Raw genomic sequence first — 14,917 nt, forward strand, 5'->3', positions numbered from 1 at the left:
GCACAGAAATTCCTCTGCAGTTTCATACTGAGTCGAGTTAAATTTATCCAATTACCCAATTACTTTTATCTCACTTCCAGGTCATGCTGACCCGGGCCCTTGCTGAGCAAGCTACATTATGGCAAACGTTAGTTCCTTCATAGAAAATAGAAATCCCTTTACTTACAGTAAGCAAGCTTGCATTAGTACATTGTGCTTGATACATCAGAGTAATTTGAGTGAGGTTATATTGGTTCAATCATTATAGGTAAATCAACAACACATTATAAACTCAATTGTTAATTACTGATTAGGTAATGCATTTTGCATAATCGTCTATATTCCATTATTGATTACTGATTAGCATAATCAAGAATTTACTACCACACAGCCAAAAAGAAAACACCAAGAATACGAGAGATTTTGCTCAAATTTAGCAGTTTTTCGGCCATAAATGTGTGCATTGTCTAGGATGCTGGATGCGAAGCCAAAACGTCACCGATGCGAAGGGAATGTCCGTGCTGTAATACCAGCGTGTCAGCGGGGCGGGCGGGTCCTTGTTTCACTGGCCAACCACACGGGGCCAGTCGCCTCGCTTGGCCAATCGGTCGAGACCGTTGTAAAACATTTAGTTGAAACATTTCTTCAACTGGCCAATAGAGGGCTGAAACATTTGTTGCAAAAAAGCCGAAAAGAGGCTGGAAAAAGGAACATAGATGACAGACAGATTTGGGAAGCATTCCGTATTTTCAGACTGTAGCATTTACTTTTAGTTGATTTTCCATCTGTCATTCTCATAAGCATTATTGCTACTTAAAAAGATGAAATTTCTTGTGACATTATTTGATACTGAGAAGAAGAATCTGTTTTTAAGAAATACTTGAAAGTCATCTGAAGTGTGAAATCGACACAAGAAAGATCTGGATGCAAATGCGTTTAATCCTTTTCTCTTTGTGTTATTTGTTTGTCCTTCTATGCTGTGGGCCAGTGGCGCAATGGATAACGCGTCTGACTACGGATCAGAAGATTCTAGGTTCGACTCCTGGCTGGCTCGGCCATTTCTTTCCTTTACTCTAATGCTTTCTGCTTTAGCCGCTCCATGCTACCAACGTCTTGGCTTCCTCGCATCAGCTGCAGACAGGGAGCTCACAAGAGGCAAGCTGCATGGTGTCCCATATGGTCTAGCGGTTAGGATTCCTGGTTTTCACCCAGGCGGCCCGGCTTCGACTCCCGGTATGGGAATTGTACTTATCGTTGTCTTCAGCCTTGCAACTAATCGTATCCTTTTGCCAAGGCAGCAAAAATGCTCTTCCTGGGAAGTCTAACAATCTTGCTGGAAATACTGACCAGCCATTACATACAACTCAGGTGGAGCTGTCACCTTGCACGTGATTTTGCCATACTTTGGTGTCACAATATTTATTACATTTTTAGTATTTTTAAGCCAAGCTAAAGAATAATCTCAGCGCCGATTTCCTCCAGTCGTAGGTTGTGGTGCCGTGCCAGGTTACCCCTGAAAAACACTGTCCGCGACGATTCAGATCAGACACACAAAATGAAATGAATTACTTGAGAAAATGAACTTTTACCATAAAATAACTTTTGTTGGTTACGAAATGCAATTTGTACAGAAAAAAAATATCTTACCCGTGGTGAAACAGCCAAAAAGGAAACACAAAAAATACGAGAGATTTTGCTCAAATTCAGCAGTTTTTCGGCCATAAATGTGTGCATTGTCTAGGATGCTGGATGCGAAGCCAAAACCGTCACCGGTGCGAAGGGAATGTCCGTGCTGTAACACCAGCGTGTCCTTGTTTCACTGGCCAACCACACGGGGCCAGTCGCCTCGCTTGGCCAATCGGTCGAGACCGTTGTAAAACATTTAGTTGAAACACTTCTTCAACTGGCCAATAGGGGGCTGAAACATTTGTTGCACTAAAGCCGAAAGGAGGCTGGCAAAAGGAACATAGATGACAGACAGATGTGGGAAGCATTCCGTATTTTCAGACTGTAGCATTTACTTTTAGTTGATTTTCCATCCGTCATTCTCATAAGCATTATTGCTACTTAAAAAGATAAAATTTCTTGTGACATTATTTGATACTGAGAGGAAGAATCTGTTTTTAAGAAATACTTGAAAGTCATCTGAAGTTGAAATCGACACAAGAAAGATCTGGATGCAAATGCATTTAATCCTTTTCTCATTGTGTTACTTGCTTGTCCTTCTTTGCTGTGGGCCAGTGGCGCAATGGATAACACATCTGACTACGGATCAGAAGATCCTAGGTTCGACTCCTGGCTGGCTCGGCCATTTCTTTCCTTTACTCTAATGCCTTCTGCTTTAGCCGCTCCATGCTACCAACGTCTTGGCTTCCTTGCATCAGCTGCAGACAGGGAGCTCACAAGAGGCAGGCTGTATGGTGTCCCATATGGTCTAGCGGTTAGGATTCCTGGTTTTCGCCCGGGTTAGACTCCCGGTATGGGAATTATACTTATCGTTGTCTGCAGCATTGCAACTAATCGTGTCCCTGTGCCAAGGCAGCAAAAATGCTCTTCCTGGGAAGTCTAACAATCTTGCTGGAAATACTGACCAGCCATTTCATACAACTCAGGTGGAGCTCTCACCTTGCACGTGATTTTGCCATACTTTGGTGTCACAATATTTATTACATTTTTAGTATTTTTAAGCCAAGCTAAAGAATAATCTCAGCGCCGATTTCCTCCAGTCGTAGGTTGTGGTGCCATGCCAGGTTACCCCTGAAAAACACTGTCCCCGACAATTCAGATCAGACACACAAAATGAAATGAATTACTTGAGAAAATGAACTTTTACCATAAAATAACTTTTGTTGGTTACGAAATGCAATTTGTACAGAAAAAAAATATCTTAACTGTGGTGAAACAGCCAAAAAGAAAACACCAAAAAATACGAGAGATTTTGCTCAAATTTAGCAGTTTTTCGGCCATACATGTGTGCATTGTCTAGGATGCTGGATGCGAAGCCAAAACCGTCACCGATGCGAAGGGAATGTCCGTGCTGCAACACCAGCGTGTCAGCGGGGCGGGCGGGTCCTTGTTTCACTGGCCAACCACACGGGGCCAGTCGAATCGCTTGGCCAATTGGTCGAGACCGTTGTAAAACATTTAGTTGAAACACTTCTTCAACTGGCCAATAAAGGGCTGAAACATTTGTCGCACTAAAGCCGAAAGGAGGCTGGAAAAAGGAATATAGATGACAGACAGATTTGGGAAGCATTCCGTATTTTCAGACTGTAGCATTTACTTTTAGTTGATTTTCCATTCGTCATTCTCATAAGCATTATTGCTACTTAAAAAGATGAAATTTCTTGTGACATTATTTGATACTGAGAGGAAGAATCTGTTTTTAAGAAATACTTGAAAGTCATCTGAAGTGTGAAATCGACACAAGAAAGATCTGGATGCAAATGCATTTAATCCTTTTCTCTTTGTGCTACTTGTTTATCCTTCTGTGCTGTGGGCCAGTGGCGCAATGCATAGCACGTCTGACTACGAATCAGAAGATTCTAGGTTCGACTCCTGGCTTGTTCGGCCATTTCTTTCCTTTACTCTAATGCTTTCTGCTTTAGCCGCTCCATGCTACCAACGTCTTGGCTTCCTCGCATCAGCTGCAGACAGGGAGCTCACAAGAGGCAGGCTGTATGGTGTCCCATATGGTCTAGCGGTTAGGATTCCTGGTTTTCACCCAGGCGGCCCGGGTTAGACTCCCGGTATGGGAATTGTACTTATCGTTGACTGCACCCCTGCAACTGATCTTTATAACTTTTGTTGGTTACGAAATGCAATTTATACAGAAAAAAAATATCTTACCCGTGGTGAAACAGCCAAATGCAAATGCGTTTAATCCTTTTCTCTTTGTGTCACTTGTTGAGCCCCGCACTGGACAAAACCGGGACAGTGCAGAGATTATGATAAGGCATATTTGCAAAGTGTTACGTATTTTCCAAGTCCTTCACAGATTTGTGTTAGTTGACTTTCTATTGATTGTTTTTATATTAATGATTTCGGTTATACCTTGAAGATAAGTCTTACTCCTAGTACGGTTTCCTTCTGTTTCAGTGATGTGTGCATCATAATTATGACAGGGATAGGACATGAGTCTAATTTTTCCTGAACAGGTCAGGAATTATCAATATATTGCAAAGCATTTTTAGAGAAATCACTGCTAAATATGGTCTTTGAGGAAATCAAGCATTTGTAGTTAATTATGTAATAAGAGAGACAGGGGAAGAAGGGGGGGATTCCATGAAGCAGGTGTTCTCAGTTAGCTGGATTAACACAAAATGGGGGGTTATTCCATGAAGCAGGTGTTCTCAGTTAGCTGGATTAACACAAAATGGGGGGGTTATTCCATGAAGCAGGTGTTCTCAGTTATCTGGATTTACACAAAATGGGGGGGTTATTCCATGAAGCAGGTGTTCTCAGTTAGCTGGATTAACACAAAATGGGGGGGTTATTCCATGAAGCAGGTGTTCTCAGTTATCTGGATTAACACAAAATGGGGGGGTTATTCCATGAAGCAGGTGTTCTCAGTTATCTGGATTAACACAAAATGGGGGGGTTATTCCATGAAGCAGGTGTTCTCAGTTATCTGGATTAACACAAAATGGGGGGTTATTCCATGAAGCAGGTGTTCTCAGTTATCTGGATTAACACAAAATGGGGGGGTTATTCCATGAAGCAGGTGTTCTCAGTTATCTGGATTAACACAAAATGGGGGGGTTATTCCATGAAGCAGGTGTTCTCAGTTATCTGGATTAACACAAAATGGGGGGTTATTCCATGAAGCAGGTGTTCTCATTTAGCTGGATTAACACAAAATGGGGGGGGGGATTCCATGAAGCAGGTGTTCTCAGTTATCTGGATTAACACAAAATGGGGGGGTTATTCCATGAAGCAGGTGTTCTCAGTTATCTGGATTAACACAAAATGGGGGGTTATTCCATGAAGCAGGTGTTCTCATTTAGCTGGATTAACACAAAATGGGGGGGGGGGATTCCATGAAGCAGGTGTTCTCAGTTATCTGGATTAACACAAAATGGGGGGGGTTATTCCATGAAGCAGGTGTTGTCAGTTAGCTGGATTACCACAAAATGGAGTGGGGGGGTTATTCCACGAAACAGGTGTTGTCAGTTAGTTGGATTTACTTAATATGTGCATGTGTACAGCAGAGGGACATGCGTGTGTGCAGCAGAGGGACATGCGTGTGTGCAGCACAGGGACATGCGTGTGTGTGCAGCACAGGGACATGTGTGTGTGCAGAACAGGGACATGCGTGTGTGCAGAACAGGGACATGCGTGTGTGCAGAACAGGGACATGCGTGTGTGCAGAACAGGGACATGCGTGTGTGCAGAATAGGGACATGCGTGTGTACAGCAGAGGGACATGCGTGTGTGCAGCACAGGGACATGCGTGTGTGCAGAATAGGGACATGCGTGTGTACAGCACAGGGACATGCGTGTGTACAGCAGAGGGACATGCGTGTGTGCAGCACAGGGACATGCGTGTGTGCAGCACAGGGACATGCGTGTGTGCAGAACAGGGACATGCGTGTGTGCAGAACAGGGACATGCATGTGTACAGCAGAGGGACATGCGTGTGTGCAGCACAGGGACATGCGTGTGTGCAGCACAGGGACATGCGTGTGTGCAGCACAGGGACATGCGTGTGTGTGCAGCACAGGGACATGCGTGTGTGTGCAGCACAGGGACATGCGTGTGTGCAGAACAGGGACATGCGTGTGTGCAGATCAGGGACATGCGTGTGTACAGCAGAGGGACATGCGTGTGTGCAGAACAGGGACATGCGTGTGTGCAGAACAGGGACATGCGTGTGTGCAGCACAGGGACATGTGTGTGTATAGCACAGGGACATGCGTGTGTGCAGAACAGGGACATGCGTGTGTACAGCACAGGAGTATCTTCATGTTGTTCAGATTTTATATTCGTTACTAGAACAGCCAGAAACAGAGAGAAAAAATACATTTCTATTCGCCACATGCTGTATTAGTGTTACTGCACTAGCTAGGATCTTAATCATTCAGGAGTTGGATTAAACCATTACAGACCTGTTACATCAGTAAAAAAATACAAATTTATGTTTTCATAGGTATTCAAGATAATTTCATTAATCGTCTCGCTTGTGATAAGCAACAAAATGCCGACTACAGGTCACTCAGTTATTCAAAATGATCTAAGTTACAGGTTATTTAGCTGTAGGCCCGCCTCACCTCCGATGGATCAGTCAACAGTAGGGTTTCAGCACGTGCAATGCGCGTCCACGCGAATCAACTCGGGGCCGGAATAAAATAAGGTGGTGTGGGGACAGTATGATCGGCGCACCCTGAATGGCAAGGCTTTTTCAGCTAACCATCTTCTAAACACGGGGACCAGCAGCTCCTTAAACAAGAAAACAAACGTTAACAGTGAGGTATAACAGGCCCCAACTTGTTTTAAACTTTTGCTGCGCAACATCTTCATGGCGCCAGGGAGGATATGCGGGGGGGTATGCGGGGAATTACTTTTAACACTTCGGATACAAAGCCAGGGATGGAATTAATCGGAAAAACTACTATTAAAACAAGGTAAGCCAGCTTATTATACTTTAATTTTGCTGTTTTAGACACTTAATTGGTGGTGGCGTTGGGAAGGCTGGTGACGTGTCGCCGTCGTTCAGCCGATCAAAACAAGATTTATATCAATTTTCCAAAGGGTCCGAGCTTATAAAATATAAAATAATGTGTTTGACTGGGAACACAGCAGCAGTCTTCACACTGCTTTTAATAAGGGAATGTCACGTTGACATCTGTCAGCCCTAGTTTGTTAACAACTCGAGTTTGTTTATCCGTGTAAGTAAGAAACAGTTTTGGGTTTGGCTGGCATCTCCTAACTATCTGGATTATACCTAGACTATGTTTGGGCATTTTTGTGCAAGTGTTTTAAGCGTTTTATTTCACGAAGGCCCGATCGTTTGTTCTATTCCCATATATGGGGCCCGGTGCTGGCCCTCGCCTTGAAGCACTGTTGTTATCTAAGTAGTTTCAATTTCTTTGCTCTTGGGGCTATTATTGTTGTTGCAAAATTAGTATCAAATGTGTGCGGAGAGTTGTGTAATGGTATCTCAATTCGTGTGTGCGTTATTACACTTGTAAATTTGCGTACGAATCTCTAAATATCTGCTGAGATTTGCGAATGTGTACAATAATCTGCGAATGTGTATTCAGAATCCGCGCAGTCAGATTTGTAATAGTGGATGCGATTGGGTATCAGTTGTTTGCTCTTTGTTTTTTTTCTTTCCTTCGGGTTTGTAAACATGTAAAAAAACTCTGAATGTGTAATTAGTACGTTTTTCTCTGAACAAAATGTGTGAGAAGGTGACGAAAATGGCCGCTTTGGTTCTATATATCCCAGTTTAGGGTAAACTAAACAGACAAATCTTCACATGCATTTCGATCAAAAATCCCGTGTGAAACGGCAGTTAATCAAGAGGACCGCCTGAATGATATCTGATGACTTATCTGTATTTTCAGCAGTGTTAATTTTGTTGACGAAAAATATTCGCCATGGTTATCATCAACGACCTTTATTTTCAGAATAAAAAGAGAGGATAACTAAATAAAAATTATTTCGCGAGGCCTAAGACTGTGACGAAGGGTATTGACACTTTCGTCAACGAATAAAAACGAGACGAAAATGTTTGCCGGAGACGAGATATACAATCAGAACTAATGTAGTTCGCATACAGGGATATTCAACTAAAATTTGAAGTTAGAGAAATTTTCTAGAAGCAAAGGTCTGGAAGATCATAATGTCTAACTATTTAGTATGACATATATTTAAATAACCTATTAGTTGTATGAACACTGCATCTAATCAATAACTGACTGGCAAATCAAATTAATTCAGTACAATTCAAAAAGTTTTCGACAATATTTGTCATGTGACGTAGAACTGAACATATATGCATAAAGTTTTCTCATTTACTAAATAAAAGTAGGGCTGCATTTCATCCATCCATCCATCCATTTTCCAAACCGCTCATCCTATCGGGTCGCCCGGAGCTTATCCTGGAAGCAATGGGCACGAGGCAGGGAACAACCCAGGATGGGGGGCCAGCCCATCGCAGGGCACACTCACACACCATTCACTCACACATGCACACCTATGGGCAATTCTTAGCTACTCCAATTAGCCTCAGCATGTTTTTGGACTGTGGGGGGAAACCGGAGTACCCAGAGGAAACCCCACGACGACATGGGGAGAACATGCAAACTCCACATGCATGTGACCCAGGCGGAGACTCGAACCCGGGTCCCAGAGGTGTGAGGCAACAGTGCTAACCACTGCACCACCATGCCACCCCGGCTGCATTTTAAAATAAGAAAAAATAAATAAAACGTGGAAATTGTACATGTTTGAATAAAGTGCTTCACTTAAGCCGTAAAACCCTAATACCGTTGTGTTTGTGTCATATATGTTAGTGTTCATGGAATTAAGTATTGGTTTCGATAACCCAACAACGGTAATACAATTACAGTCTCGCTTTAATATAAATACAAACTTATGACTTCGATCGCTATTAGAGTAGGATATTATTTCGAAAAGATATCAAACGTGACATGTTTTTCTCATATTAGCTTTATATTTGTCACAACGCAAACGGAATGACGAGCTGTTTCAGGCGAAAACAGCAGATTTTACTTTTTATTCCAAATAAAACGTGGGGTTACCAACTTCAACCAGGTGGCTGGAGTGAGGTTTTCAGTTCGAGTTGTCTGCACACAAATGTAACAGTTCTTACCTTGTAAATAGTCTGTTTCTGTATTTAACCGTGGAAATTCCCATTTGACGTAGCCAATTTTTGGTTTATAAAGGAATATTACCGGTTAGCCGTAAGATTTCCTGCGTGAATCTGAATGCGTGAGTGTAATGCCAGATGCTTGAGATTTGGCAACCCTGAAAACGTACATTTTTTTATTTCACCTGAGTTGATTTATATAACAAATAACATCACTTTATACAGTTGTTAAAAAGCAGAAACTTCAACGAACATGAAAGCACCAATAAACTACGTCTTCAAATATCCATCCATTTTCCAAACCGCTTGTCTTACTTGGTCGCGGGGGTCCGGAGCCTATCCCGGAAGCAATGGGCACGAGGCAGAGAACAACCCTGGATAGGGGGCCAGCCCATCGCAGGGCACACCCACACACCATTCACACACACGCATGCGCACCCACGGGCAATTTAGAAACTCCAATTAGCCACGGAAACCCCAAGACGACATGGGGAGAACGTGCAAATTCCACACACATGCGACCCAGGAGGACACGAACCCAGGTCCCAGAGGTGTGAGGCAACACTGCTAACCACCATGCCGCCTCAATCTTCAAATATTTATTTAAATATTTCTGTTTTAATATTCAGAGAGAACAGGCCTGGTGGCATTATAGCCTACGCATTTTGAAGTGATTTAATTTTGCACTAATGGCACTAGAGATTTTACAGTTTTCAGTTTCCGGGGTAAACAAACACAAGTTTGTGTTTCAAATAGGAGAGAAATCTGTGTATTTGTTTACTGCACAGTCAGACCTTAATACCATCCGTTAACATTGCTTTCATTTCATCTTGGTGAATATAGTGCAACCACCCATCCATTTTCCAAACCGCTTATCCTAATGGGTCGCGGGGGGTCCGGAGCCTATGGTGAATATAGTGACTTTCAGAAATCGAAGTGAAACTTTAAACATTATACTTAGCACTTTTAATTTTAGACGACTAAATCAACTGAAGTTTTAGTTCACTGTAATTATGATATTTAGTCAACTAAAAGTAAAATTATGATTGAAACTAAATGAGCAAATTAGCAAAACTTTTCAGGAAGAGTTTTATGTTTTCTCATTTAAGGCATATTGGAAACTACCAGGCTGCAGACGTGAAAACCTGCCTTTGCCATACCGGGAACGGAACCCGGCCCGCCAGGCTACAGGGATGTCTACTTTCGTCAGCTGGCTGACATGCCATTTTCATTGCGGATAAATCTGCACAATGCTTTACATGCATGTAAGAGTTTTATTACCTTGTAAACAGTCTGTTGGGTTTGAAAACTGCCCCAGTGCTTTTGATGTAGCTAATTTGGGGCTTAAAGTGGAAGAATATATATTTACCATAACACTTCTGGCAACAGCATGAAAGTCGGAAAGCGTGAGTGTCACGCCAAATGCGTGCAAGGTCGCCACCCTGTGGATGAATCAGGAATCGCTGGACCGTATGGAAGCTCCGCGCCTCTAAACACGTGACCCAAAGAGGAAACAACAGAAACGCCTCATCGCGCCTCCGGTCAGACGATCTCCGGCTTTAAGTCAAACAATCGTTTCACCTGTAACGGCTCACCATTGGCCTGCACTGCTGAAATGTTTCAGGACTGTCCCGCGCGCGATAGGGGTGATAGGCACAATAATGCTTCAAATCAATTTGCAGCCAATTTAGCCAGGGTCTCTGCGATGAACACAGGACCGTTGTCTGTGGTGATTTTAGATGGAATGCCCCATCGCAGAATCACCTCCTTTAGCAGACATTTAGCCACGCTCAGAGCTTCAGGGCGACGGCAAGAGAATGCCTCCACCCATCTGGAAAACAGATCTACAATCACCAAGCAAAACTTATATCCCCTGCACGGCGTTAGCTCAATGAAATCCATCTGCAGGTGATCGAATGGGCTTTGGGGACTCGGGGTCACTGCAGGGTCGGTTGGAGTGCCCTTTCCCACACTGAATTTCATGCACACCATACACTTCCCGGAGAATTGGGCAGCAGCTGCGGCAAACCCAGGGGCATGCCACACCCGAGTCAGCTGCCACCATCCCGACACGAGACACATGATCCAGGCTGTGAGGGACCAAGCAGTAACGTAATTAAAGAAACAGAGCTTTATTGACCCCCGAAATGCAAACAATAACAAACTCAAAACCTTAATAACTGGGCCCATAAAAGAGGCCAACAAAAACAAACATGGCATAATTTTACAAAGCAAAACAGTAACTGAAGCAAACTGACCTTTCTAATATGGTAACATGAGGGAACATATATAGCGGTTTGGCCAAACCAATTAACACACAAAAGGGATAAAACAAATAAGCACTACATATAACTAAACAAAGCAAAACACAGCTAAACCCCAACTCCCCCCTCTTGCCATGGCAGCACATGGTTCGCTCCTACTCCAGGGGTTGTCTTTTGAGACACCTCCGCCCTCAGCCACACCTTTACGCTGAATAAAAGACCATCCCCTACAAACAAAGTAACTACAAACCAAAGAGATTAAACAATCACTGCACACAACCCTACAATATCAAAATATATATACACACACGCACTACACCTAACACCAAAGACAAAACACAACTAAAACCTATGAATTACTACTGTAAAGCAATTTAATTAGAAAATGCATACAAATACTGAACTAAGTTCTTACTGTGTGGCTGTAGCCATCACAAGGCCATAAACGGCTTTCTCCATCCCTGGATACACAGATCTCTTCATCCGCGTAGCTCACCCTCTGTTGCACCTGTTTGAATCAAAAGGAAGGTGGGCGGAGTCAGGGAAGAGGCGCTCACCCTGGCAAGGAGTCATGGCAATGAGGAGGGTAGGCGGAGTCATGACAGAGGTGCTCACCCTGGCCAGGAGCCATGGCAACGAGGAGGGTAGGCGGAGTCATGACAGAGGCGCTCACCCTGGCAAGGAGTCATGGCAACGAGGAGGGTAGGCGGAGTCATGACAGAGGCGCTCACCCTGGCCAGGAGTCATGGCAACGAGGAGGGTAGGCGGAGTCATGACAGAGGTGCTCACCCTGGCAAGGAGTCATGGCAACGAGGAGGGTAGGCGGAGTCATGACAGAGGCGCTCACCCTGGCCAGGAGCCATGGCAACGAGGAGGGTAGGCGGAGTCATGACAGAGGCGCTCACCCTGGCCAGGAGCCATGGCAACGAGGAGGGTAGGCGGAGTCATGACAGAGGCGCTCACCCTGGCCAGGAGCCATAGCAGCAGGGGAGTTGGGTGGATCTGTGACACTCACCCTCACATCCTGTAGGACGACATTTCTGCTTTTCAGAATGAGTGTCTGTCTGAAATTATCTTCTACATCATGCTAATGATTTAGCTGCTCTATGCTCATCTGCAAGAGAAAAATGAGGATATAGCAGTTCAGAAAAAAACTAGACTTATTTGCTTCATTTGCTTGTATTTTAAACTCTGTGAGCAGGAATGATTCACCTTAAAGACCAACAATCAATTATTTTACTATGAAATTATGTTTCTAAAATTATAAAATTCCAAATATTTATTCCTGGTAACAGCAGGACAAAAACTTTGAACCTCAAACTGTTTTCTTTTTTACAGACAACAAATACACAGAAAATGTATCACTGCACAAACAAGCTCTCTCAAAGATGATATCCTTTGATAGAATGTACAGGGGCTCACAGTTCTTCATTTCATGCTTTAACTTTTGAAGTTACCAAAAAATACCTGTGACTCACATGTATGACAGGAAACCAAGCAAGATAAAGAATTTTTAAAAATCCACTTTGGCTGCACCTGCAGTTCATTTAAGAACAATGAGACATCGACAGTAAACAGTGACGGATTTTGATGCCTTACTGTCAGAAGCCCGTCTTCTGTTGGTCTTGCTGTGGTTCATCAATGTCCCTCTGTGTCTTTGATGTATGCTGGAATTAGATATCTGACTCATACATCTGCCATCCCAGCACTGCTGAGTGCTGGTTTTGAATGTGGCCATAACTGTGTCTGTGTGCAGTTTGCAGGCTTCCTCTGTTCACATGGCATTTCTCCACCTTCCAGTGCCCTGCAATGGACTGACGTGCTGTTGAAGGTTTACCTCACTTTACACTGTGTGCTTCCTGCATTAGGGTCTAGAATCTGTCTTGATCCTATCTAGATTCTACATAATTATTCTAATGATGAAAACAGACGAATCTTTGACGCAACAGGGGGATCAAACAAATATACTTTTCATATAAGCAAAAACATAGCATAAATACACATCAACACTAATTCATGCATCATCTGTATTCATGCTGATATTTTAATTTCATTAATAAAGGAGTCTATCTTCTAATTATTTTCTAATTTATTTTCTGCTCAATAGACAAATAATAATAGAATGACATGCTGAAGTGATAAACTTTCAGCCTTGTGGTTTTGTCACTTCCTGTGTAAAGTCTCCACTCCCCCTTCACTCTGCCTCTGTGTGTAACAATAGAAACGACAGAGACAGTGAAGGTACAGAGGATGAGGAAGTGAGTGTCAGTCTCCACAGATCTGGGCTCAGTGACACACACACATATGGATCCTCTGATGCTCCTGTTTCTCCTCATTGCTGGGCTCACAGGTGAGTGTCACTCATTACAGTGGTACTGAGTAGAGATCTCTCTCCTGCTCCTCCCCACACTCTCAGCTGCAGGTTGGAGATGATGATGGAGATCTGTTGCTAGTTACATGATGATGTAATTGATGTGTTCTTGGAAATAATGAATACTTTTTCAATTTTAACAAATTTCACATTTTTGCATACAGTGGTTATCACGATGAATCACTTATATGGATCAAATACTTGGGACAGATTAATTCTTGTACAAATATTGTTTTGATAATTTGTCTGTCGTAATCAAGTAGTCAGCTTTCACTGTTCATTTTGGGTCTTTTTTACTGCAGTAGTTATTTTCTTTGCTTACTTTACTTTGATCATCCTACTTTGCCCTGCGGTAACCCATCTGCTTCTGGCTAGCTACTTGAGGCTAGCACAGAAAACAAGACTGGAAAAAGAAAGTCATTTTCTTTCAATAACAAATATAGAATAATCAAAACTTATGATAAACCACCAAAAACAAGACCACGGAGATGCAGCAGCAAAACTACAGTGAGCGGTTTGAAACAATGTAACATTCTGAAATTTGTGCTGTGTGTTGCGTCGGGGCAGGCAAGCAGGCAATGGAAGCCTTATTGACGAGAGACAGACTCAGGACAGGGAGCATGAGAACGTCAATGACAGACCTAGGGGAGACAGCCTAGCACACAGACTAAATACACAGAACTAAAGGGACGGAAACGCAGAACGGCTGAGAACAATCAGGAATTCACACGAGGATGATAAGGGGGTGTGGCATACAGGAGTATCGTACGAGCAGGTCATGACACTGTGTAAAAAAATTCTATTGAATTGAATATTTATGAGGGGCGGCATGGTGGTGCAATGGTTAGCACTGTTGCCTCGCACCTCTGGAACCCGGGTTTGAGTCTCCGCCTGGGTCACATGTGTGTGGAGTTTGCATGTTCTCCCCATGTCGTCGTGTGGTTTCCTCCGGGTACTCCGGTTTCCCCCCACAGTCCAAAAACATGCTGAGGCTAATTGGAGTCGCTAAATTGCCCATAGGTGTGCGTGTGTGAGTGAATGGTGTGTGGGTGTGCCCTGCGATGGGCTGGCCCCCCATCCTGGGTTGTTCCCTGCCTCGTGCCCATTGCTTCCAGGATAGGCTCCGGACCCCCCGCGACCCAATAGGATAAGCGGTTTGGAAAATGGATGGATGGATGGATGGACTTTGCTGTGCTGTGATCTTTCCGGAGTCAATGGACGCTCAGCTCGGGGCTCACCGGAGACTGAGTGAGGAGTCTGAGTTTCTGGGATTGCAGGTGTCCTGGATAAAGACCAAGATCCAGGCTTTTAATGATTTCTAAGGCACAGCCATCAATTGTGTGTCTGTCTGCAGGGGAATATCGACCTTGTCGAGAGATTTACCCGCCTCAGCAGCGACATTCATGTCTCTGGTGAATCTTCCTATAAAGTCAGCAGACGGATTAGAAAAGCATGTGGGGTCGTGAG

At 43.6% G+C, this 14,917-nt stretch overlaps 1 protein-coding gene and 4 non-coding genes across 5 annotated transcripts in view; all 5 read left to right on the forward strand.

Annotated features, from left to right (window-relative positions):
• Positions 1 to 960: 960 nt before the first annotated feature.
• Positions 961 to 1,033, forward strand: trnar-acg (transfer RNA arginine (anticodon ACG)). Its single transcript has one exon. It is a non-coding gene; the product is annotated as a tRNA-Arg (tRNA).
• A 116-nt stretch (positions 1,034 to 1,149) lies between these two features.
• trnae-uuc (transfer RNA glutamic acid (anticodon UUC)) lies at positions 1,150 to 1,221 on the forward strand. The gene has a single exon. It is a non-coding gene; the product is annotated as a tRNA-Glu (tRNA).
• Positions 1,222 to 2,213: 992 nt separating this feature from the next.
• trnar-acg (transfer RNA arginine (anticodon ACG)) lies at positions 2,214 to 2,286 on the forward strand. Its single transcript has one exon. It is a non-coding gene; the product is annotated as a tRNA-Arg (tRNA).
• Positions 2,287 to 3,665: 1,379 nt separating this feature from the next.
• trnae-uuc (transfer RNA glutamic acid (anticodon UUC)) lies at positions 3,666 to 3,737 on the forward strand. The gene has a single exon. It is a non-coding gene; the product is annotated as a tRNA-Glu (tRNA).
• Positions 3,738 to 11,886: 8,149 nt separating this feature from the next.
• Positions 11,887 to 14,917, forward strand: part of LOC125740326 (polymeric immunoglobulin receptor-like) — a 31,133-nt gene continuing 28,102 nt past the window's right edge. The window contains exons 1-3 of the mRNA XM_049011291.1: positions 11,887 to 12,013; positions 12,418 to 12,910; positions 13,301 to 13,429. Coding sequence (XP_048867248.1) covers positions 13,384 to 13,429 — 46 coding nt within the window. The 5' untranslated portion in view covers positions 11,887 to 12,013; positions 12,418 to 12,910; positions 13,301 to 13,383. The remainder of the gene's footprint in view (positions 12,014 to 12,417; positions 12,911 to 13,300; positions 13,430 to 14,917) is intronic.

Source organism: Brienomyrus brachyistius, chromosome 4 (genome assembly GCF_023856365.1).
Source record: "Brienomyrus brachyistius isolate T26 chromosome 4, BBRACH_0.4, whole genome shotgun sequence".
Classification (NCBI taxonomy): Eukaryota; Metazoa; Chordata; class Actinopteri; order Osteoglossiformes; family Mormyridae; genus Brienomyrus; species Brienomyrus brachyistius.